The 27,035-nt window shown below is 44.1% G+C and overlaps 1 protein-coding gene across 1 annotated transcript in view; it reads right to left on the bottom strand.

Moving 5' to 3' along the window:
• Positions 1-27,035, bottom strand: part of LOC126542591 (uncharacterized) — a 133,940-nt gene that overhangs the window by 14,077 nt on the left and 92,828 nt on the right. Inside the window, exons 2-7 of the mRNA XM_055077086.2 lie at positions 16,699-16,961; positions 16,221-16,317; positions 13,221-13,322; positions 6,333-6,437; positions 3,955-4,075; positions 3,539-3,611 (exon numbers count right to left, since the gene is read on the bottom strand). Of these exons, the coding sequence (XP_054933061.1) occupies positions 3,539-3,611; positions 3,955-4,075; positions 6,333-6,437; positions 13,221-13,322; positions 16,221-16,317; positions 16,699-16,961 (761 nt within the window). The remainder of the gene's footprint in view (positions 1-3,538; positions 3,612-3,954; positions 4,076-6,332; positions 6,438-13,220; positions 13,323-16,220; positions 16,318-16,698; positions 16,962-27,035) is intronic.

The following is a 27,035-nucleotide window of genomic DNA, read 5'->3' as shown; positions in this document are numbered from 1 at the left end:
GCTTCACAGTCACCTTGAAGCGAGAAAAAAAGCGGAGGGGAAGTAAAAAAAAAAAAGGAGCTTGGCCGGGATATTGTAACGATTCTATTCCACAGCTATTCCTTTTCGCGGTTCGTCAGTGGTCCGAGCGGAACTCCGCCTAAGTTATCACCGTGTTCGGCTAGTTGCGAACGGTGGATGATAAAAAAAAGAAGAAAAGAAATTGACCTAAAGGAACCCTAACGTTATACCGTCCCTTTACCCACTACCTCCACTACATTGTTCGCTCTTCAGACCATGCATTCCCCAGAATGTGGTATGCATGTGGCATATGGTATGCAGCGTGCGAATGATACGCGTAGAACAATGGATCAGATCAGAATAATATGTTTAATAGATCGCTCAATGCTTACTTGGTGAAATGGGTAAAAGAAAGGAAGATAAGGCTAAGTCTTGATCACTATTGAAGCTTCGCATTAGATACCTTGATTACTGTTATGCGACTGATGTCTACCGATTCCGCAGCGACGAGGTAATCTTAATATAGGCTTTAAATGGAGAACAAAAAACAAACAAACATGCGGAGCCGTATTAATGAATTACTCTTTTCCGACAGCCAAAAAGACACTCTTGCCGTGACAGGAGGCTTCGTAAGCCGAAAAAAAAAGAGAAAGAAATCCTGTAAACTAAAAGGTAGTGACACAGCCTTGAAGTTGCCGCACAAGCTCCATGTGGTGTTATGAATTTTGAAAGTTACTAGGGTCTCATTCATTGCTTATAGGTAAATATGGACTACTTTGTATTCTGAACAAGCCAGCGAAAAAAACTTGGTAAGTCCGAAAAATCTTTCTGCGCCATAACGACCAAAATACACATAATAACTTGAAATTCGTGGGGTCACACTGACGTATATCCGCACTGGGGTAAAGGTGAAATAAAAAAATTAAACATCTGCCCTTTACTTTCTCTTCTATTATTCAACCTGTTTCCGCAAAATTAACGAAAATACTGTTCTTAAAGAATACTTTACAATTCCAATCTGACTTAGTGCTTCTCATGAGTATCTGTTTAAGACACACGCATACAAATGTACATGCACTGTGGCTTAAGTACGTATGAATCGCGTCACTGTTATCGCAGTATCGACCATTGCAGTTTGCCCGTAAGGCTGTATATCACTGTCTGTGTTGGCAATCGTTCCAATTAATTTGAAACTCTAATGCGTAGTTTTCGAAGAAATGGAATTCAGGAGCCATTTTGATGGACAAATCGATCGATGGATATTCGAGACTTAGAGAAATTCAGCAATTACCGTTGGTAGATTTAATCATTAAAACCGCAAGCCCTAAGCCCGACAAAGGTTAAACATAGGTTAAATGTATCGGCAAATCACGTCTCACCAAGGAAACGCCTGCGGTTTCATGCAAACGACCAACCACAGCAAGTTCTCCCAAAAGCCTTCCGAGTGATGGTCAGCAGAAGGGCGTGCGCTGCCGAATCGATCTATTTTTTTCCCATGAGACAGATTGCTTCCTGTTTTTCGGTCTGCCAGCCACCGCCTTCGTGCCCCTGCTGGAAGTGTGCCTATGCACTGACCATGTGAAAGCCCCGTGCGTAGGTTGGCGCCGTGACGTCTGGACACGGTTCGCCGGCCAATCGAAGAGCACGGCGTTGTTACTGGCGTGAAAGCGATGGCGGTACGTCGGAAGCGATTCGTCTTTTTTAAGATAACGATAAAGAAAGAAAAGAACAAGACAAAACTAGAAGACAGTCGACTGCACTCTAAAAAAAGTTTGCACCCTTTGGGGTGTATCTCTGCCACACAACGATAATCGTCGTCTGCCTTGCTTGCGTTTCCTTTCTTGAAAACACCGCGCCCGCTACTTTCCTGTCGGGAATGCTATGCCATGCTGATAACGCGCCTGCCGTTCGTTACTGGGAAGTACCGGGTTCGCAGCGTTAAAGAAAGGAAATGCGGGCAACACAGATGACGATTATCGTTGTGGGGCAAGATACGACTCAAAGGGTGTAAAATTTGTTAGAGTGTGAGAACGCACGCAAGGCATATGTAGAAAATTCCCCGAAAAAGAAAAAGAAGAACAAAGAGAATGCAGGCTTAGGATGGATCCAAAAGAAGGCTTCGCAAGCCAAGGTTTGGTAGATGTCACGACATGGTGATATAGCCTTCTGGCGCGAAACTATGCACACTCACAGAAAGACATTAGAGGCAATAGAAGTGAGTCGCGCTCTTTACCACTCTGTATGCCTAACGCGAAGATTATTGACATGTCCGAGCTGATGATCACAGAACGGTCTCGAATTTATGCGCGAATCTCGTTTTCCCAATATCGTTATTACGAAGGTTTTCTTTTTTTTTTCTGTTAGGGGCCAAACATGATTCTCCGTTTTTGTTGAGGGGCAGTCAGCAGGGCACCCCATCACTCGCCACTACAGAGTTGTCAAACACAGTGGGACGAGGGGTCGATGGGGTTGCAGGAGGAAATATACTCTTCCTCCTTTAGAGATGCCTCTGAGCCTAATATCCATGATTTTAAGTGGTTTGACTTTGCAGCAGCAGGTATAATGTGCTCAAGGTATGATATTTTCATTCCGAAACAATTTTTTGGGGTTGCTTTAGCTGCTTAACGTGAAAGCTATTTATACGCTGCGTTGTCAGCGGTTTTTGCTTGTCCCTTTTGTAATTGATGAGCGCTGCTGCTTTGCTTGCCGATCAGCTAGCCGATCGCTGTCTAATTACAAGAACGTCAATAAGAAGCCTCTGCACGACGGTTAAAATACCGCTGTGGAGTTTACCTTGTCCGTAAACATATTACCGTTTGCGCAATACAGGATCGCCAGGCAGGTGTACAGCCGCAACGACGCTGGTAGCGCAAATTTTTTGGCGCATCGTGTATACAGAGAGCACATAAAATTGAAATAGCTCTGCCACGTAACTCTGTTCCACCAATAAGGACGCGCTGACCTCATCGCCTGTCCTTGCTGGAGGGCTCTGGCGAAAAGATAAAAGAGTGTCGCTGCCTTTAGTTTTATTTAGGTGGCTTAGTGGCAGCACTATCAGCTTATAAGCGGAGTTCGGCCAATGCTTATACTTTCGCGCGGTGATGTTGCGGTAGCAGTATCTTGTATCGCAAGATACACGATACATTATTTCGTGTATCGGAAATACTGATACTGATACACGCCTTTCCAGACGTATCATGATACAGATTGAAGATAACCAAAGAATATCTAAGATGGTATCTGAGATACATGTATCTTCGATAGTGTCCAGCGCTGTTTGTACCTTACCAACCTAACGCAGCCTGTCGCGGTATTCAATTACCTCCCGAATTATGTCCTTATAACGTCACAACGTTTACTGTTTACTTGAAAGCAAAATTCCCGATGCTGTGCAATATGGCGTTACAACATTTAACTGGAGTTTACCGCGCGAGCCAGTGCCTTTGTAAAAAAAGCAAAAAAAAAAGGAAGCAAAAAGAAAGACGTGCGGAAATAACAAGTTTGGTTACTTAGCGCCAAAAGACGACAGTGAACTTACGTGCAGCTTTCTAAGCACGGACATTCAACTTGCCCTCCGTCGATCTTCTCAGCCACTTCTGCAATGCAGTTATCTGAAAGGGCAATTCCCAAATGAGGTCAAAAAGGTGTCTTTGTTAGATTCAAGCTTGTGACATTATTTCTACTTGGATATAGAATTGTTTCATCGTGATGCCTATGAGCGCACTCCACTGTTGTCCTGTTTATATTCACATCATCATCGCTTCTCACCGTGTTCTATCTCGAACAGTTTCTACGGGTAAGGCGTTGACTCAGCCAGCGCCTCATATTATATTTACTTTTGTCTTTATTTAATATTGTTTTGTCATCTATAGTATTCTATGCGCTGTTGGCAGCTCCTTGTATTGCATATATATTTCTTATTTTGCGTCAACGGGGGCTGTCGTTTTCGCTTACTGAGTTCCTCGTCGTCTTCATTGCATATTTCGGCCAGAGACCTGTCGACTGTGTCGTAATCGTGCGACTGGCATCCACAGGCGGCGATGACGCGCAGTTGGGCACAAATGTGCCTGCAGGCCTAACGAAAAGAAGGAACCGGTTGTTACAGTACTGGCCTATACAGGCAGGAGAAAGTGATGGCGAAAAGAAGTCTAGAATTCTAAGACAGTCAGTAGTAACGTTCTTTCTGCAGCACGGTAGCCCTGCTCTCCCTCTCTTTGAAATAATCAGGAATCAAGGAAGCACAGAGCCTGCGCAGGTCGGCGCGTGTGACATTACCGCAGTGAGATTTCATGAAAATCTGGGTCTGCGAGCCACCAACTATACGTTCGTTATACTTGTGTTCACTTGTTTAGGCTCCGTACCGCTGGTATTCTTGTCTTCTCGTAAGAGACGCAGAAAGGACAGCAGTAGCCTATAGCTAAGGAGCAGGTGCTGCGTATGAGGCAGCTGCTGATTTCGAGGCCAACTGCCGCCGCAGCCGATAAAAGGTGGGTTTTCCTGTGGTTCACTAAGGTTTCCTGACAGAGCGCTTGGTTTTCCCAGACGTTACTTAACATGTTCATATGTAGAAAAGCTCTTCCAGCACCTGCGATCATTTCCTTTCAAACCGTGGACAGGAGGTAGAAAAACGAAGAAAATTAGAATGCAAGAACGGAATAGCAGGAATAACACATATGTCGAAGGGGAAAGCCGGCATTTGTGCTCGATACCAGTGGGGGGCAGTCGCACCAGAGCCCACAGGCCTCATATATAGTGAGTGGTGGTGTACACAGTAGTCCTCGTGACGTAGTTGGCTGCAGGACACGGCTGTGTAGGAGGAACTTTTTAGTAAGAGTTTGAAATCTCCTCAAGCCTGCAAGGACTGCAGCCAGATTTTTTCTCTCATTACAACTCCTGGTTCCGAAGCTTTGGCAACATTTAATTGAACGAGTCTTTAAGGTGGGAAAACAACATTCTTAGAGGGCAGGACGAGATCACAAACTTGACGCTAGGAATAAGCTGCGGGGGAAGTGGGTGGTGAGAGAGAGGGGAGGTAGGGCAGTACTCTGTTGGCTCCTAGTAAACTACTTGATCCATTTCGAATTCAATTTCGGGAATTCGCGTGCTCCTCCGCTGGTTACATTATACGAACCTATTGAAATGCGAACAACGGAGTGCGCGCTTTCTTGCGTAGCCTCGCGATAAGCGATGGGGGCGAAGATCATCTACTGCGATATGTCACGAGCGGTGCAATAACCACGAATTTCATTGTTCGCATTTTGGATGCTCAGCGCAGTATACGTTTACCTCAGTGCTTCGCAAGGAGAGTAAACGTTACTTTATCAGAGAGAACCAGAAATCTTAAAAACGAAGTTTAACTTCAGTTAAAAGAAGTTTGAAATGAAGGAAAAATGAACTCCAGACAATTAATGTACAAGGAAGTTGCAGGTGCTCTATTATTTTTTACAGTGTGTAAGCCCTATGCAGAAAGCCCTGTACAGCTGCAAGCCGCATTCATGATTTTGTTAAGCTCAGACCTCTTTTCGGGCCACATGCGGCCATGAGAACGTTGCGAGTGCGGCTCCCATTATCAATACGCTGCCAAATTCTCAGGCCTTGTTTTGGATCACCGCAAGCCTCATACCCTACATCTGATTTACGCTCTTGCACCTAACGGTCTGCACGTCCCAGCTATATACTCCGGCGAGCACAAGTAGAAAAAGTAGAGTTACATTTAGATAGATATTATACAGTGACTTCAAGTCAGTGCCACGCATAAAAGTGTTGTACGAAAAAAATGTTTGAGCCGGGAATCGAACATATATGCAGGTGATACGTATGAATCCACACGTCCTAATAATCTCCGTTAAAATAAATTCTACGCTCCCTCTCATATTGCTCCCGACTGTGCCTCCCTTGTTGCTAAAGACTGATGACATATTTTGTTCATTTTTGGTAGCACTGAAGACGGCGTGAAGATATACCCAAACATTACTACTACCATTTCTTGCCTCGTTCATTACGTAGGCTACAGCAGTGGCTGTTAGCCGCGAGTGAACGTGTAGAGCTATAGCTTCGCGGGCTAACCATAACGATTTAGCAGTGGTCTGTTAACTGAGGCCAATGGAGCGTGATTTATAAAAGCGAAATAAATAAAGTAATATGGACACCACCCTGCATTTTTCTGACTGCTGATATTTTCTTGAGTTGACCTCATAAATAAGGAAACGCCATTCCTAGTTTGACTTCATCCTTGAAAAGGTTTAATGTGTTACACATGCGAAGAGCAAACTTGAAGAATGACTTGTACGCATCAAATAAAGAAAGTGAAAGCAGCGACTTGTGCAGCTCACCTTCCTTGTATACACTCTATCCGGAGAAATGTGATCGCGGTATTTCTCTGGGAAATCCCGCTGGCATGGGTTCCTGTACGGCGGCTCCAGCCGAAAGTAAATAGACTGTGAGTACAGTAGGAGCGAAAAAAAGAAAAGTCAACTACTGTTCTTTCCACAAACAGCAGCAGTACATGTTGGTGAGACTATTTTCAGCCGTCTACTCTGTCATTGTAGGTGATCTTTGCAATCAAGGTAATATAACACTTTCACGATGTATTGTACGGAAAAACGTGGTGCTATGTGGAGAAATGCGGCACTTGAATTGCCTCCAGTGGCTATTCATATAGCCTAGAAAAACTGGGTGACAATAGATGCACAATTTCAGATGTACCAAACCTATCTAGGAGACCCCGAAGGGGACGTATATGAGATGCCCTGTTTTGCGGCCAATTCAATGCCCGAATTCAGTGCCGTAATTCAAAAACTTTTCACGTTAAGGCTGTTTTCTAAGATGTGCCAGCCAATCGCGATCAGAGTTGTGGAGTGGAAGCTCCGGAGTTAAATTGTTCCGGAATCATTCCATATTTTTAAACACATGGAATGGTATGGAAATTGCATGATGACATCAGTCGCACAGATGGAATGTAAATGAAATGAGCACATAGTCAAGTAATGCTAATTGTTGATTTTGAGCGAGAAAATCAAACCGCTAATTTGGTCATTCCGATTTGGCCAATATATTGTAGTATACCGATTCTTTAACTATCAACCTATAGGCGACTACCTCTGGAAACGTAATTATAGACGCTATATTCTGCACATTCTACACTTCTGAAGACGTGAAAACCTTTCTGCCTTACAAGAATGAAGCACGTTTATTGACAGCAACTTCTACATGCCAAGAAATGATTTGGTTTAGTAAGGTCACGCGTGACCTAAAACCCAACGATGGAGGCCGAAAATGACGTTGCAAACGATTGTGCCCTACAAAAGCTTGCGGTGATTTAGAATACCGGTCATATTTCTTGGTACACAGCAGATTATAGAGAAAGCGCAATAACAAAAGGTCAAAGAGGTGTCCTGAAAAAAAAAATTGTGCCCTTAATATGCCCGTAGAGGCTAAACAAAAAAGATCACCCTACAAAACATATCGATGCGTTTCGCTTTCATGTTAGTGCTCAAAGTTACAGAATACTCTAGCTGGATGCGTGACATACACATCTATGCAAGACCATTTTCTCCCTTGCTTCAGGCGAATGCGTTTTGGGGGGATTACAGATGTTTGGAAATTGTGGATCATATTTAAAAGGCTAGCCTTGCCTGTGTCGCGGCTTGCTATGGGGTCGAGAACCGCCTAACATATGCGTAGCTAAAGCGAAGCTAGCTTACGCGGTGACAAGCTGGCAGCTGTACAGTATAGTACTTGTAGGACCAGTGCACCATGATGCCAGAAATTAGTGTCGTGTTTGGCTTAGTCCTAAATTGAATAAAAACCGCGTAAACACGACGAAACGTAGGTGAACTTATGATCTTCTCCGTTATTACAGAGCAACATCGAAATTAAGGTTTTGAAGAAGCCTAGTGAGTGAGCCTTTGCTCTGTCTCTACGCTTAATTTGATTTAAGGAAGCAGGGGCTTCGAAAAGTGGACTGCCATTCCGACTGTCCCCACAAATGGACATGTTTTGGAGATATTTGGTCGCAACAATTTAGTATATTTAGGAATCATATTTGCGGCTTCTAACCTGTGCAACTAACATTCCGATAACTCCCCATAAGTGGGCCAATGCCGAAGATAGTGCAATACCGGGCCGACCCGCGGCGGAAGTGAAGCAGGCGTTAAGCACTCCCCATACGTGGACCCATCCCGAGGATAGTGCAATACCGGGCCGACCCGCGGCGGAGGTGAAGCAGGCGTTAAGCACTCCCCATACGTGGGCCGATCCCGAAGACGGTGCAATGCCTAACCGACCAGCGGAGGAGGCGATGCAGGCGTTAAGCACTCCCCATACGTAGGCCGATACCGAAAATTGTGCAATGCCGAGCCGACCAGCGGCGGATGTGCGATTCGCCATTAAGGGGCCCGCATACACAGCTTCGCTGGTCATCCTTCTTCACAGAGTGGAAGGGCACTGAGTTTGTATTTTGCGCGTGTATACGTGCATAGCACAAGTACCTGTGTGTCATTATCTTTGTCATTCGGCGTACCTTATGACATGTTATTATCTTTTACAATTCTTTTGTTGCTTTTTCCGATTTTCTGTTTTATGTAAAGTGCTCCTTATCAAATTTCCAAGTGTTCTTTCTATGCCCCTCCCCTATACAATGCTGTATAACCTACTTGGTACAATAAATAAATAAATAAATAAATAAATAAATAAATAAATAAATAAATAGTAGGAATGGTACAGCTCTCACTATTCCGATTAGTTAAATTTAGTGGAATTAACGAGCGATTTTCACTCTCCGATATGGAGTGGGAATGAAATGGAAGGCTCCACTTCGGGCAACTCTGATCACGATATCGGATATACATATATGCTAAGGTGGCCTGCCAATGGCAAACAGCACTTACGAACAAGTATGATTTTTTAGTTCTGAGTACGAGTCCTGGAAGCATTTTACAAAAAGATCCAGTTATCTTTTTACAGCTTGGCAGCGTTTCTGACTGTTAACAATTATCAAAATATATTAGTATAGCCTCTATCACTCCGAAACGCTGCACGCTGATCAAGGCCCGTGGAGAAAACGATTAGGGGAAATTCCAAGCAATGAAACATCAAACTCGACCTGCGTTACGCTGATCATCGTCGTGTGACGAGGAAGCAAAAAGATGCTGTCGCGAAAATCCACCTGCACTCCTGGCTGGTGGACGTTGACGACGAAACCCGCTTCTGTCGAGTGAGACATGTATTGGTGGATCTCCAGGTCCAGTAGCAGGCGGACTCCTTTGGGACGTAGTTTTTAACGAGAGGGAAAACAAGGAAGACGAGCATTGTAAAGCAATGACACTGATTTTAAGAAAGGCCCATATTGGTTTGGATAGGCTGTGCTGGGAAAAAAGGATAATGGCCAACATGACATTCGGCCTTGTAAGTGTGAAGGAAGATGTCTACAGGAACAGGCAAAACCGCAGCTATCGAGATGCACACGGTCACGAAAAAAAGGGGGAAAAAATGGCACCCAGAGGGTTTGTAACACAAGATACCAAGGACGTTGAGTGGATTACTTAGGTAGATTATTACGCGTTCGTCAGCGATTTCATTGAATTTCACTTTGAAGATGGGCCGAACGGCGCAATGAATACAAATGCAGCTGGGAATGAACAGACAACCAAGCGCTAGATGAATATTAATTTAATTGACAGAACGGACTCCGTAGAAGAACCGAAGAAAAAAAAAATCGACAACTAAGAGAACTGGGGCGGAAAAATGTGGACATCGGGTTTGGTACACGGCTTAAAAAAACAGACAACTAAAGCAATGTCCAATTTGATACAAGCAAGTAAAATCTTTTTTGGCGAAGCATCATTTAGGAATACGGCTTACGCGCGTTCAGTGTATTTTGGTACGTACAGCCGCCGTCAGACTTAATTCAGGACGCATCTCCAGTGGCATTATTTTAGCAAGCGCAGGCTGCAAGGTGGAACTATTGATTGCTTTGTACGAAGCGAGCAGCTTTAAGGCACCTAAGCAGAAATTTTCATCACTGCCCGTAGGGGAAGCAAAAGGACACTACAAGCGTGCTTGTGTTAAGCACGACGGAGACTGTACGTTCTACGCCTGAGGTCATTGCGCGAATGCTCAGTGTTTTGCAGTACTTTTAGTCCCTTCTGTCATTATGTTTCACCGCACTGTCACGTGCATGGCAATACCTTCCTGTTTTCACTATAACTTAGAAGCAACGCTGCTACTAAGCTAATTTTGACTACACGACGCGCCCGTTACCTTAGCGCTGTACACACAACGGTCGGCTTCTCACACACTGCATTAAGCTTTATGTTTTCTAATCACCCGAGCCTCCACAAGGTGTTCCATTACCGGAATTTTTTGTTGCCTTGCAAGCTGATTTTGATTATTGCCGATTTCGTTGATCGTGGCTGACAGTTCATCAGCCACCCTCCTGAACTATTGTAGTGCATCCTTGTAGTGCATGTGATTAACAGGATACCTTGGTTAGGGCTGTAGGCCGTCTGTATCTTCTCTCTTTCTGCACTGAGATTGCAGCCCAGACAAAAGCAGTTTCCGTAGCGACCGTAAACATTCACTTGGAGATGCCTTTAAAGAAGAAAAAAGGGAAAGCCAAGTGCAACAGGACAGTGACAACGCGAAACAATCAGGTTGACTATATTTCAAAATATATGAAGACAGCACAGTGAAGTCGAAAAAGGTCACTTTCTTCCCCATCACCTTATGTAGTTACGCGAAAAGCCATATCTTTACGTCCGCGTGCTGAAGCACCTGCAGAGACCCCTAGCAAGGCGAATAGGCCCGCAGAGCAATCAAAAGTTACCACAAAACTGGAATCCATCCTAGAAGTGGCGGGTATACATATAGTACAGTCCCAGAGGCATTACACGTGCGTGGATTGGCCACCATAAGATGCGCGCATGCGCACGCGAATAGAAACTGCGCAGCCGGCAAGGCTAAAGATATGTGGGCTATAATTGGTTGGGGCCGAGGCTATATACATTACACTATCCGTAAACAGGCATGTGCGTCGTCGTTCTCTTCAGCTCAGATATGTGCTTTTCGCCTGCATAAAGCGTATAAGGCCCACCTGAGCCGCCCTATACTGCTTCTATTCTGCAAAGCTTACTTCAGTGCAAACTTTCTGATCGTGAAGGCCTGCTCTCTCTCTCTCTCTCTCTCTCTTGTGTAAGAGCAGCGGATACTCCGAAGTCATTGTTCATGGAGATTGCATTGTGCGAAACAAATGGTGACTGGTGCCGCAGCGTTGTAGGTGATGAAACGAACAGAGAAGTGCAAAGAATCCTGAACTCATTTGAGAACTCTACAGGCAAATCGAGTTGACCTGTAGCCTCAGTTCACAGGCATTTATATAGCGGGACTGGATTTCCGGTTTGAAGTAATCCTGATAGGTGCATCTGGTGGTGAGGAAACGAAAGCGGGCAGAATAGAGTCCCTTACTCGGGGGTTTTGCAGTCTTTCCCATTGACGAGGCAGCTTTGCACCATGTCTTCCCACTGGTGACCCAGAAACTTGGCCGTGGTCTCGTTTCGCCGTTGCAGTTCGGTGATCCACTTGTGGAACTCATCGCGCCGCGCGGCGTCGTTCTCGCGCAACTACGAAACCACGTGGAGAGATACCATGTATTTCTTAATGATCCCACAACCGGAATGCTGTCCTAGCAGCAGGCAGGCCGTACCATATTTCCCAATCTCATACGGTTATCTTCAGCAGCAGTTCCTTTACCATAGGCACGTCAGGCGCATTCCAATTATGTTAAATGACCACTGTACATGCATGGTTAAAAAACAATTATTCAACCAATATTACTGAAGGCTAACCACTGGTGTGCAAAAGAACCAACGCCATACAATGCCATGCATTGTAATGCGTACTTAACGCTTTGTTTATTACAGTCGACATTAAGTAATTCTTATAAATGATTGAAAGAATACTATATTTATTTATTTGCGCAGTGACATAGTTCAGTAATGCGCATTTGGGAGCATATATGTACAAGGGCTTCCAAAATTACTGAAATTTATGAGGGGATTTCATATGCGCTTGACGATGCCTTGCGTATGTAATCGCCAGTGAATAATAGCTATCTGGTACGGAGTTCCAGAGTTTATTTGAAAACGTTAAACAACAAAACGGTGGGAAGGCATTGTAATCGGGGTCGATGAAATTTTGACGTGCATGTTCAATTGAATAACTTACTACCCAACAGAAATCTTTAGTCAACTATATGCTGCTTTATCAGAGTATTCACCCCCGTTCATTGCAAAATATCAAGGGCATGTGACAGATAGCAGAAAAAAAAATAGCAACTGTTCTGCTTATCTCCAGCTAAAATTGCGGGGGCGCATTTGATGTTTCCGCGAATGTAGGAATGATTAGATGCTTTCAATGGAAATATATTTATTTTAAGATCCTCCGTGCAGTCAGCCTTATTGGACCAAGTTGATGCAGAAGGAAAACTGCTTTCTGTTTCGACGGCTTTGACGTTTGGAAACAATATCAAATGACGTACGTGCGACAACGGCATAATGGCGCTGTATCAAGCACATTCAGCCATATTTCTAAAGGCCATCAAAGTGGTTATGAAAGTGTTGGCGTTGTCATCTTTTGTCTTTGATGAGCGTGGCGTCTCGATTTACATCATGAGAGTCGTTTGCTTTGTCAACACCAAACGATTCTAAGCCTTTTCGGAGCAAAGCATATGAGAACGGGGTGCTGGACTATAGCGTCGTCTGTGTTTACACCTTCTTCAGGGAGATGTAGTTAAGTAAAAAGCTGACAGGTGCTAATTTTAGTCGTTGTGATAGTTACAATACAAGAGGGCTCAGCGTTCGTCACATTAGCTGTCATTACAGTTGCACTAGGCCCAAGCGATAAAGTTTTACTTCGCTTACACGTAATAAGAAACCCCAGTATGAGCACAAACGACAACAAAAACAACAAATTAATTGGGCTTCCTTAAGATTTTTTCAGATGCGTTTGCATTGCTGCTAGCGTAGACATACACAAACATGGCTGGGAAGACACTTGCAGACATACATAAATGAGCATACAATACGAGCAGTTGTAGCTCTGTACAAAGATTAATACTGCATACATGTTTTGTGAAGCATCTGCTTTGTCTTTTGCGCAAGCTACAGCATGAGGCATCTTTTAGGTGCGAGCAATGAATAAAAAGGGTTGCAGTGTAAGCTCACCCAAATGGGCAGTATCGAATTGCCCCCGCAGATCCTCTGCTGCCATTCGGTAGCGGTGCTTCGGTTGAGCTCTATATCTCCACAGAAGACGTTCTTCCGCACCTACGGAGAGAGCAACAGAAACGCAGCAAGTTCATGAAAATAGGAAGACAGAAATAAAAAGAAGAAAGAAAGAAAAGAAAGCGTAGGACAGCGAAGCTGTTTTACTGTCCCTCCGCTCCCTTATTTTTATATGTCGTACTTTCCACAATTGATTTACTTCTACCTCAATTTAGAAAATCCAAAGAGTAAAAGCATAAATTCACAGTTAAAATCTTATTAATATTATTAATCAAAATTTAACTTGCTAATGTTTAAGTATATCCTTTACTTTACCTACTACAGTAACAAGTTTTTGTTAGTATTCCTATCAATGCAAGGCTGCAGCTATCTTACTGATCACTGCTATATCTCACGTATTACCAGTTTATTTTTCATCTTGGGTTATTCATTTATTTTCCTTTTTTGTGTTATTTATATATTAACTAATTTATTTTATTTTTCGATCATATTACCACCCGATTCGTGGCCTATCCCCCATAGTGGGTTTGTACCATTAATTGAGGCTTCATCATCATCATCATCGTCCCTCCACGACCCTGTATCCTATTTCGTTCCCGCGGCATGCAATGCTCGTGTCATAGCTCCTCCGCCTCCGCTCCACATTGATTAACACATCAATTAAATATTTCCGTTTTTGTGACGCAGTTTTCAATGTGCACTTTGGGTGGTAGATGGTTTCAGCTATAAGTGGGCAAAGAGTACGCACAAAATCTTTATTTCGCTTCTTATATCCATAGTCCTGCGAATTAATTTCATTACTTTATGAGGCGTTTCACGAGCCTAACGGTGCCCTCCTAATTTATAGTCCGTCCTGTAATTTAGGCATACGTATAAAATTTTAACCACAGATGGGGTGCGACATACTAATTTCTGCAGTTTTATTCTGATTATACTATACTATGTGTTTGAAGCTTTCTGCAAATACTTCGCAATACTCCGCAAATACTTAGAATTTTTCATGTTTTTGTATGTCCACCGATTGGCCCAGTTCTTTCTCCATGGTCTTCTATACAAACATTTCGAGTATCTCTGAAAAGTATCTACTTTATTCCATAGTCTCATTCTGACCTGCCATCAGGGACTAGATAATAAGGTTAATTCGCTAAGTATATGGCATTGAATAAATACTCAGGGCTTCACGCATTGCCAGGCGAACCAACAGCTCAACAACCAACAACAACCAACAACCAACATCTCAGGCGAACCAACAGCTTCAATAGCTCTTGCAGGGTGTCACCTTCCACAGGTGACACCCTATGAGATAGTGCCTGTTGATGCGTGATGACCGGGCGCATGGAGCTTCACCAGGTATCACCGGTCTCACAGAACCTCGTCGATGTAGCTGATTCCACCGATGCCTCAAATACCGCTCATCGTCAATTATCAGGTAACAACACAACGTAAACAAAAAATGGAATCAGGACATCGTGATCCCGCACACAGCGCTTTTCCGAATATCGTCTCTTCGGAGCCAGAATATGTTAGAACGAGCTTCTAAACCCCATGGCTGTTGAAAAATGCAAAGAAGTTAAAACAAAAACATCCCAGCAGTGAAGTATCCAAGTATCCAAAGGCGAGTCACTCAACACTTCGATAAGCGCAAGTCAGGCGGTGTCGATAAGAACTAGCAGTGGAGGGACAGCAGGCAACTTGTGGCGGGACTTAACTGGAGGTGGAGGAAATAGGGAGCCGGGGTGTTAATCTGGATCTCGTGAAACTCTGCCATATATATCAAGCATTGTAATGGCGGCATTTTGAGCCAACCAGAGAGACCGCAGCAGCTCTCGCAGCCAATCGGACCAGATAGCGAATTTGACAATATGGCGGAATTCGACAACGTCGAGAACGTAACACCCTCAGCAATTGATGCCGCAGCTTTTTTCCAGAAGGTATTTCCACCCACGTTTGAGGCAAGCGTGACACTGCGGTGTCCGCTGGCTACCTTGAAAACCCAGTTCTGCGTCAACATCTTGGTAACATTACAGGAAGACGGGTGAAGAGGCCAGGTGTGTTACTGCAGTTACCACTGTTTCGTGCTTACCATAGTTTCAGCGCACTGAATAGGCAGTCAGTTTGTGATCAATGGTTATGCAGCTTAAGCTTACTTTAATTTCGCTGTGTGAGGAACGAAATATAATTACCAGGCGTCGATCGACAGTAATACTAAATTCAGAGGGTTGGCGTGGATGTTTTATTATAAGCGGTGACACTTTTTGTCGGAATAATGCACTTGACAGTTTGCGTTGTTGCAGTGAACATATAGCTGTGGTGCAGCAATCGCGTTTCTGAAGTCGCGTCTGCGACAGTGATATCCTTCAACTTATGCAACAAGGATACCTTTTATTACTATTGACTAAAATTCAAATCAAGATTTTCTGTGCTCATCGTACACAGCGGTAAGCCAAGAGAAAAACAATACCAGCGTGCAGCATATACGCGGAACTTCCCAAGACACATTGCTATTGGACGGAGAGGATATATGTTTTACGCTAGTGTATGCGGCTGCCCGTATTGTAGGCCTTGGTTCTGAGGAAGTAATCGAGAATTACTGCCATCAGCCACTTGAAGAATTAAATTTTGCAACAGTTCGCACAAGAAATCCTTAAAGCTTCCTGCACGTGTTTCAATGTGTAAGGCAGTAAGAGTGAAGTTCCACGAGGTGCAAGCGCGTAGCAGAATGCTATCAGTGATTTCTTGTGTGTGTTTTTCTAGGCGTCCTAATATAAAATTATTTGACAGAATTGAAATACTATGGTAACTTACTTTTCATAACATGTATTAGTCTGCAAATATAATCTGAAAAATATAATCAATATTCAAATTAACTCATTTTTATGGCTGTACAGCCAGTTATATACATCACGTCGAAGCTCCATGAAAGATATCGCTGACACACACCTGATTCAAGTTGCAGAATGTAACGGCTGGTAGCGCCATTCCTTCCGGCGATCTTGCCCACTTGACGTCGACCGTGTCGGCATACTCGAAATACTCTCTGTGAGAGAAGTGCAAATTAGCTATAGCATGAACATAAAGTCAGGACTGTGATACCCGATGGCATTTTATCTTCGATGCCGGGTGGAAAAGGTTCATACCACAAAAAAAAAAAAAAAAAAGAAAATCTCCTGGCATTGGAGCTGTGTGCGGCGAACAGAATGTACGTTTTCAGTCAATATTCATCTAGTAGTAGGCGCGCTAATTGCCCAAGATGTCGCTTTAAACTTTGCCGAAGGTACAGCTGCTGCCGCGAAGACGTGGCCGAATATGGGAAATGCTTTGGGTACCTCACTCTGTACTTTTCGGTGGTCACCGATGCGCTATTGCGCATTCGTCCCCAAGCTAATTGTTCAAGATGTCTCTGAGAGAGGGTAGATACCTGAACACGACGTACAGGTCGTTGAGGCCTATGCACACTAGCGCCGCCAGGGCTGCCGTCCAGGCGAGCCGTCGCATCGGGTGAGACAAGCCGAGGATGACGCGCAGGCCGGGGATGGCCGACTTGGCAAACATGAGCCGCAGTCGCAGCAGCACCTGCATGCCCGTGCTCTCATTCTTGCCATCATCCCCACGAGCTCGGGCACCCGAAGAATGGAGGGCCTGGGCCAACAAGGCATCCACCCGCCGTGGCCGAGTGGTCATCTGGTGAACGTAGCGCGACTTAGTGCTATTTGGTCTGCAAGCATGCATGCAATTCACAGTGAGAAAAAAAAAGGTATTCATTCGTAATTTCGCGCTGTTGTTTTGACTGCTATGGAATAACGCCGCTCTGTGTTCGTAATTACTATTGCGACATTCTTCTATAAAACTTGGTCGCCAACCGTAGACAATATTATATACGTAACTGTACCATCTGTTCAAGAGCCAAGGAGTAGCCGTCGCCGTATTTTTGAGCAATCGTCTCCGTATATCACGTAAAAAAAAGAAAAAAAAAAGCGAGAACGGATGTATCAGGCTTACAACTGCCACCGAACGGTGTAGAACGCCTGCCTACTCTTCATGAAGGAACAGATAAAAACACAGAAATGTAAAAATAGCAAGCAGAAGAAGGTAAGAACAAATAACTATAGTATAACAAGACTGTTAGCATCTAAACAACTGCACGGTGGTCACAGGAGCTAAGAGAACGAAAACAGCAGGGTTGTCACGGGCTCACCTGTCTTATCAGGGACCTTGTTCTTAACGGAACGAGGGCATACTCCGTCGAAGTGATGATAAACACGCGAGCGGAACACCCATCGTACAACATCGCTAGTAAACCCCACATTCAACAGGAGAAGACGTTGGAAGGACAGAAGATTATTGTATTGTTAGGTGACAGCATTATTTTCCTTTTGCCGTTATTTAACACTTTTAATGTTCCTTTTATTTCAATATCGCTGTATATATGCTTGTGTTTGTGGAGTATGGTATATTGACTGTTCTGTTCTGACTATGTGATAATGCATTCACACAATTGCTTGCGATATGTTCTACATCTTCCTTCTATCGTCATCGTCACCCATCATGCACCTCTTCTCTCTTTCTGTTCTGTTCTGTGTGATAATGCATTCACACAATTGCTTGCGATATGTTCTACATCTTCCTTCTATCGTCATCGTCACCCATCATGCACCTCTTCCCTCTTTCTTTCCCTCTTCCCCTTCCCCCAATGCCGAGTAGCTGGCTAGAGGAATATACCTCAGGCCGACCTCTCAGCATTTCGTATCATTAAACTTCTCTCTCTCTCTCTCTTATTAGGTGACAGTATTATTTGTATTTCTACGATGTATGCACCACCCCACCCGATGATTAGAGATTGAATTATTAGGCGACAGTAACAGTTGTATTTTTGAGACTTTATTCCACAGTGCTGTGGAGTTATTTAACTTGTATACTGTATGTGCCATGTATATTTTACGTCATAGTGTTACTGTGAAAACGTTGCTTGAGAAGATCTGGTGCTTGTATGAGAAGGTTGTTTGATATGAAATCTCGAACCCTGTACGTTGTAGGGTAGACCCATTCAAGAGCTAAGGAGTAGCCGGTGCCTTAAATTGTGCTTATGTCATATCAATAATGATAATAAAAAATATGTTCTAAATGCGGTCAAACATGCCAGAGAAGCCCGCAGTGATAAAAGTGTTCCCCGCTCACATGGATTTAAGGTCTAGTTCCTGGACCAAGCGTGTACAATGTTCTAAATTTTTGGGCAGAGATGACCATCCCTTCACAACCACAGCCACCAGCAGAATAACTACAACCGTTGTGCCTCACTCTCGCCTTGCCATTTTGGTATCCCACTTTTACACTTTTCGTTGTCACATGCCGGTGTACGATGAAAAGGAAGAAAGGAAGAGAGCGAACATTCCACTAACAAAAGCTCAACAATTACTCTTTGAAAGAAACAAGTAACATTAAGAGAAAGTTTTGTCCCGCATGCTTTCAAGGTTCCTAGCACTCGCACAATAAAGTGTAGAAATCGAAATCACCTTACTACATTTAAAGCGATACTATTTGTGTTGCTAAAGCGTCTTGCTTGCGGTTTCTTCCTGATTGCATACGTTGTCATGTTAACGATTGATACCTTTTTTTGTTAAACTGATCGCTATGCTCTAATAATTGGTTTGTGAAGTGCAAATAACCTTGAACTGAATAGGCGATAGTGAGTTCTTTTTCATCTGTTTTCATTGTTCCTGAGCATAAGCGACGAGTTTTTTTTTTTTTTTTTTTACTAAAGGAGTCATATCCAGAAACCGAAACTGGGCTAACTTCGACAGGAACCTAAAGCACCACCTTAGGTCTCTTTCCTTATAAATACATTTCTAATCACACTGGGCCATTCATGGATTGAAAGGCCGACTAAAAAAAACTGTTTAATGTAAAGAATAAGACAACTGCTTAGCCTGTTTGAATCAAATTGAGCGAGATCCGCTTAACCAATTGGTCTGATCCGTGAACACCTCGTGAGAGGCCTTCAATAGAGCTACAAAACTAAGAAAACACTGTCGACTATTCAGAAGAGTGCACCTGGTGCCAGGAAGAAACACCCGCTCTACACATCTAGTCGTCGTCATTGCTACACACACTCGCCACTCTTCTTACATGCAGCAGAGGACGGTACCAAGGAAAGAACTTTTAGGGCGTCAAGGCTGTCGAAATGTAACGCGACATCGTTCGTGCGCTGCCATTTAGACTTTTCCTGCGAAGCCAAGCCAATCCCTAATCGAATGTTCTAATCCAAATTGCGTCAATTACTGCGCGACACATGTATGAGTGCCAAATCCCAATTTCACTCTTTAATACCGATTATAGTAGGCTATCTACACTTTAAACTGCATTGAAGCTTTGAGATGCATTGATAACATGAGCACGTGTGCTCTGACAAAAAACTTTTGATGTAGGCTCGACTGTATCGTCTGTAGCAAATAATCGCGTTTTGTTCCGTTCTGCCTAAAGCAGATTTGGCTCTTTAAAGAAATAAAGAAAAAAAACCTGAAGTACAGAATTTACCAGAGTTGGTAACGCATACAATAATAATCTACAAGACAAGGGAGAGAGCACAGCGAGATAATGGAACCTATTGCCGACAGGATATCTCTCCCGTTCAGAACTCGATCTTAAGCAAGTTGGTGTTTAGGTTTGATGCACGTTCTTATTTTAGGCGTGACACGAAGAACGTGAAAGAAAGGGCCCCTCTCCTCCCCTTCCTGGGAACGCATGCGGGGTATGCATACGAGGGCTAGAGGTAAACAGACTTTCTGTAAATACTTGCGGTCACATGGAACAGAAATCACTTGCTTACCAAATATTCATGATGTAGAAGCGAAAGAACAGCGCTCATGCAGTGACACTGGTCTAATCATATCTCGGAATTCTATGGCGTTACGCTGTTGAGCCCAAGGTCATGCGTCCTATCCCGGCTGCAGCGGCCACCACCATAGGGATGGAATGCAAGAACGCTCGGATACTGTGCGTTGGGTTTACGTTTGAGAACCCATGAGGTGGTCAAAATTAACTCGGAGTCACCCACTATAGTGTGCCTCATAGCCATATTGTCGTGGGGCCATTTGTCCTGCGGATGTAGAAGAAGATGCTGAAGTGTAGAGCGGGCACGAGGAGGACGAAGTGAGTTCTAGTCTGCCACTTTTGTTATTGTTGCCACCCCATTTTCAGTTTCCTTGCACATGGCGTAAAGAAACCCCCTTTTCTGTAGATCTCCCCGCAAAATATGTTGGGTTTAGCAAGCAAAGCCCTTGAACTTAATTATTATCTCGGCAATAATAATAAGCGCAGCTGATTAAGTGAAAACTTGCCTTGACAGTCAATAGCAGCGATGAACCTCGTTTGATGCGATGAAGTGCGAGCTCTGGCAAAGTTCGAAAAGTGCGAAACCGCCGGTATCGTTACCACCGGTCCAGATCGATAAACATTCATGGAGGAGGAAGTAGAGGCGTGCCTTCTACCCTTTCTGCAATAGCCAGTGGTTCATTTGCATGAAGCGGATATCGGCATATTATGTTGTTATTTTGCTGAAAACTTGATGGCAAAGTCTTGCTTTGTGCACGTGTAAACGCGGTAGGTCTGGAAGTAGCCCTGAACTTTGCTTTTGGCTGTGTGGGCGTTGTCCGGAACATTTAAGCACGCAGCGGCTAATGCTCTCCGAAAAGCTGTATATAAGCTGCAACATGATAGAGGCCCCGTACCTTTTACTTTTAGTTCTGTACAGGACAGCCATTCCCTGTCACCGAGGAAAATCGATGCGCGTGTATTTTGTCGTGAGATCAATACACGGCCTCTCTAAAGCGGCAGTAGAAAAATTTGCATGCGCTGGGCCTGGACAAATTTCCAGATGATAGATTTAGAGCTAATTTCTTCGCGCACACGATTTCTTATTGAAAAAAAAGTTAGAAAACTGGATCTCTTAAGCTTTCTATTTGGCTGCTTCACATTGCGTGCTTACTTTAGTGTAAACAAGGTCGACTTATCGCACAAGAGAGTCGTCATTCGCTGTGTCCACAATTACTAATTGCAGCTGATGGCCAAACAAGGGAAACGGGTCGCATAAAGAAAATGCAGATACAACGTAAATTTTTATTCTATGTAATATTAAGCTTTTGTGAAGAGGTTTGGTTTATGAAATGTTCATCTTCTGCAACCCATTTAGCGGCACAGATATTACGTGCCTTCCCGGCAATAAGAAAGACGCAGAAACACCCCATCACGTGACCCACTTCTCCAGGTTCCAGGTTCGGCCCGCTTTTCGCCATGTCCATCTGCGGGATCAGCCAACACCTTGTGGATGTTGTTGGAGCAGCCCAATCTACTGTAGCACTATCTCCAGGACCCTTTACTCAGCAAGAAGCCGAGCGAGCAGACGCCCCAAACCCCGTGAAGGAAGGCATAAAAAAAACTTTGTTTTAATAAACAGGAATCATGCGCTTGAAGGCGTGTACTCGTCGCACTCTGGATATTTAGGTACCGTTCGTTGTTTCGCTGCGAAATACCATAGAGAAAAAAGCGACTCAAAAAAGGTTGATATCGAAGATAGAGAAGCTTCTCTAGGGGCGCATTAGGTGAACCATGTGGTTTGTTCAGAGTGCGTTATCTCCGGCATCGGTTCAGCTGACCCACCTGTGTTTGATTTCAGCCTCTGTGCGCTAATTAAACATAACTACTGCTCCGTACACAGCTCTACGCTGACCATCTGGCGTGTCTTCTTTCTTCGAAGCTTAATTTTTACTCCTATTTCGTTGCCCTATGTGAACTAGAAAGCCTTGATTCCTCTAATTTAGTAGACGTAAGTGGCCAGAAACTCAGATCCCACGGCCCCTATAAGCGATCTGGTCCAAAGAAGACCTTGTCCTCAGAAAAAAAAAAAAAAAAAAAAAGCCATCGGACACTTCTGTAGCGGCTACAAGAAGGGCTACACATACACCGCCTCCGCCACTGTCAGCCAAGTCAGGGAGGGTTCGCCTAGAAAGCGTCTCATTAATTTGAGGTTTGAAGCAATTTACCATGGCGAACAAGGGAAGCGTCGAAGTGGAACCACCGTTCGCTTCTCCGCCATCTAAATGCCTGAGCTTCTCGTGACTAAACTTCATTATATGGTTTAGTAATGTATTTGACGAGCCTCCCTGCTTCCTTCAGGAAGCGCTGTTAGCAGCTGCTGAATAACTATATAATTAATTTATTGTCCAAGGCGTGTGATTGCGTTATTGATAATTGTTCAACGAACAACTGATTATACCAACACTTCCTTGCCTAAATAAACATTTTATTACTTTATGTTCACGCTCTTTAGCTCTGTAGTTAAAAAAATATTTTGAGATTTTAGGTGCTGAAAACACGATCTGATTAGGGGGCATGGCGTAGTGTTTTTCCATCTGTAATATACATTTCTATGCCACCATACCTGCAAACCTATCTTTTATTACTTTCGCTGTTCCTATGGCATTCAGCGGCCGCAACTTCTACGGTAACCTAGTTTGGTTTAGAAATCAAATAGTCATAATTTCTTCGTTTTGCTGGCGTAAACAGGACTTAACAGACAAACATCACTGCTGCTGCACAGGAGTTCCACATAAGAGATGATGCAGATGTGCTGCACGGGCAAAAGAATGATACTTCCATTATTTAATTGTTGCGACCTATTCGAGAACAAGTAGCAGACGTCGGCAATGAGGCTAAGCTGCGTTTGTGCATGACAATGCTGATCCCTTCTGAGATGAAGGGTATTTTGGCGCTTAAACTGTAAAGTGTTGGAGCCTTCGAAGTATGAATGAGGTACGACTTGTCTATGTCAAGCATTCAGTATCTCCGCTACACGAGAAAGTGACGTACGCGCAATAACTCATTTCCGACGAGCTGAACATCATGGTGGTGGACTGGCTCATAGTACTGTCCTTCTGGGAGGACAGTAAAGACTTGTGACACAGCACAATAAATGCACAAATGCTGCCTATATGCATTAAAAAATAGAACTGCGCAGACTACTGCACAACACAATATAAGATGGAACATAACATAAACGGGCATTGACTATCACATAGTGGTTTAATCAGAGGAAAAAGATACATTCACGAAAACTTGAAAAGCCATGAATGAAGGCCAATGTTACATTTATATACGACCTGCATATCGTCACGTTTGTTGTGCATACATTAATTTCAGTAAAAGATAATATTGAAATCTGGTTTGCTGTCCTATCCACTTCTTTCCTCCTTCCCGTTTTATTACTGCTCTAGGCAGGCGTATCAGGTAATAAAATAATAAGCTTTTTACTTCAGCGGCCTCAGGTTCAACGCGTCTTGAAGCACAGCAAGCACATGTCTTCGCTTTGCGGCCACAAATATAGTTCATTGTCAGTGATGATGGCATGTGAGTTGCCCTAAAGTAAGCAAAAGGTTCACTTTGACTAAGAGACTGAGAAATGACTGTAGTACATTCTGCTTTCATCGTAGCGCAAGATACGACTCCCGTAGAGCTCCCACCTAAGGGATTACTTCAGTATAGCTTACTATCTCCCCCTCCCCCTCCTCATTTTATTGCTTAGGTTCTCGTGACTGAAAACTTTCAGTCAGTTAAATGGTGGCTGGACTTCCCGTGGACCTCCACTGTAATATGAAGCCTTTATACGCAGTCGATGTAGGGCGGGCGACAACTTCAAAAGTTCCATCGGTAGTAGTTGAAATCGATGGAGTGGTATTATAATTATCGGGATGATGTCTAAAAACATAGTCTACCGCGGGGGAGGGGGGAAGGGGTCCACATGCTCCCCCACTGTCAAAAGTGTGGGGGGGGGGGCGCAAGGTATGTCATTTGTCTCCCCACTTTTGAAAGCGGGCATTGGCACTTTCGGCTGCACTCTCGAACGTCTATTAAAATTACAGCTGAAGCTAAATTTTCTTTCTTAGTAGAGTGACCACATAAGTAATGCTTTTCTTTACTACGCATATCTCTGCTTCTACACGACGATTGTCTTTTGTGCCTTCCCGGGCGCCCTGTAGCGGACAAACCGCGGATTCGCCATACACGCTCGCGTTGCGGATAACGCTTGACGCTGGGCAGTTCCCGCCCTAACAAACTGCCATCTTGGGCAACTTGCATCATGTCCAGTTTTTTGAGACCACTATATCCATATTCTATAACATAATCAGCGTGTTACATTTAATATTCAAGTGAGGGGGAGGTCCGAATAAAGTAATATAATCAGCCGTGCCCAACGACTGATGTGCCTGACGGCCTAAAGTCGTAGGATTATAAAATGCTAGAACTATTTAATATCTTTCCGTTGCGGCGTTGCAGTCTCAGTATCTTATCATAATCAGAAATCTAATCAAGCCTCTTACAGGTATAACTTCCCAATTTCATTGTGTGATCACGACGTATCGTAGATATGCTCGTGAAAATGACGTTGGTCGAACTCGCAGAGCCATTTCAATACTGATCAGAAGTCAGAAGGGACATGTGTCACTTCTGACTAACAATTTCATTTTCAGACTGTTTCTAAATAAGAGATACACTGTTACTTGTTTCCTGGCAAGAGCAAACGCAGTAGATATTTCGTATTTAGAAAAAAATGAGGGCCACTTTTCGGACATTTGTATCGAAATTGGCACTGTTTAGGTTACTTTATGCACTCCGAAAACAGTAACTGACTGGTCGCTTTACCCCACGGCATTTGGTTGTTTTCCCCGGGTATCATCGGTAAAATATGTGGGGCACGGTGTTTATATTTATTCGACGTAAGAAACAATGTTCCGAGTGACGAGCGATATCAGTTTATTCTGTGTAGGTTCATTACAGCTTTTGTAGAAAGTTACTCATTGAAGCGTTCCAGGGTCTCATACCGCCGCCAATATAGAGGTTTCCTAGACACCTAAAACAATGCATGAGATACGGACGTGAAATTACGCGAAAATAGGAATATTTTAAGCGCAATGCGTTGCGGAACTTTCCGTTTCCTACTTTAAATGCATGTGTCGCAGATTATTACTAAACCCTCGTTTTTTCACGTATTTTCGTAAAATACCTTCAGTCACGAATTACGATTGACTGTATATAAATGCGTGAAATTCGCATAATTTTATCCCAAGGTTCTGGAGACTCCATATAGAAAGCAAGTCAAGGTGCAAGAATGACTTTGTGCATTTTATAGTGACCCATCTTAATTACACATTAATTAAATATTAATTTATTGTACTGTCAATCATGCTATGTTTCTTCATTAAATATATGGAATCACCCGCTGGAATACCTTCCGTAAGTTACAGAAGGAAGATACGAACACGTATGACTCCTTTGCGTAACTCCTCTCTGCGATAAAGGGCGACGTAACCAGAGCCACGAAAACCATACAAACGGAACTGGAGGTCCCGAAAGTTGACCCTCACCTCGCATTCTTACTCGAGGCCAAGACTTCGATACTTGCGCGATGGAGAAAGCAACATCTCAACAGGCGTCAGCGCAAACGCATCGCGATCCTCAACCGAGACATAGACCAATACTGTACGGAGCTAACAAGACTCCAATGGCACGAACTTTGTTCGGCAGTCGACGGCCGCATGCGGACAGGAGATAAGTGGAACCTCCCGAAACGCATGTTAGACGACAGCCAAACGAAGGATAATCTAAGCCATGCGCTAGACCGACTTCTACACTCACATAAAGAGAAAGGGGGAATGGAGGAGTCCTTCCTGGAAGAAATTGCCAAACGTTACCTTCCGCTAGGCGACGCTCACCCCAACAATTACCCAAGCATAAAGTGCGAAACCATTCCCGAAATAGACACTGCCTTCACGGAAGCAGAAGTCCGAGAGGCGCTACACAACCTAAATAGCAGGTCGGCTTCAGGACCCGACGGGCAACTAACCTACTGTTACGTAACTTAGACGACCAAGCCAATACATTGCTCACGAAAGACATCAACCACGTATGGGAAACATGAGAGGTACCAACGCAATGGCGCACTGCTGTGTAGGTCCTCATCCCAAAACCCGGCAAACCACCTAACCTCGACAATTTACGCCCCATCTCCCTTACTTCATGCGTGGGTAAAGTAGCCGAGCACGTCAGTCAAAACCGAGTGTCATGCTACATTGAGGAACACGAACTCCTTCCACACAACATGGTAGGGTTTCGACCCCACCTATCCACCCCACATGTCATGTTACTCCTAAGGAGACAGATCTTCGACGTTAAAACAAGAGACGTTCGAGGCATCCTCGCCCTCGATCTCACGAAAGCATTCGACACCGTCTCGCACCGCTTCGTACTGGAGTCTGTGGCAGGCCTCGGCCTCGGCCAGAGATTTCAGGAGTACGTACGCTCCTTCCTAAAAGACAGAGAAGCCCGACTGCGAGTCTCACAACTTAAGTCGGACCCCTACACGCTGGGCTCCGTCGGAACACCGCAAGGCTCAGTCATCTCTCCATTACTATTTAATACAGTGATGATGGGACCCGCAGACAAACTACGAAACATCCCAGACGTAAACTGCGCTCTATACGCAGATTACATTACCATCTGGAGCCCGGGAGGCTTCCTGGCCGACATGGAGCAGGCATTACAGTCTGCCCTAGATGTCACGGAAGAGTACCTACTACACACAGAAATGAAACTATCCTCCAAGAAATTGGAACTCTTACTATTTCGCAAGTCTTGCCAAGGAGTCCGCTACGTAAGTCCTCTAGACGAAATTCCGATCGCACTACACACAAGAGACGGACAACAGAT

Source organism: Dermacentor andersoni, chromosome 2 (assembly GCF_023375885.2).
Source record: "Dermacentor andersoni chromosome 2, qqDerAnde1_hic_scaffold, whole genome shotgun sequence".
In the NCBI taxonomy this organism is placed as follows: Eukaryota; Metazoa; Arthropoda; class Arachnida; order Ixodida; family Ixodidae; genus Dermacentor; species Dermacentor andersoni.
Note: the sequence above shows the minus strand (reverse complement) of the source record. Positions and strands in the feature narration are given on the sequence as shown.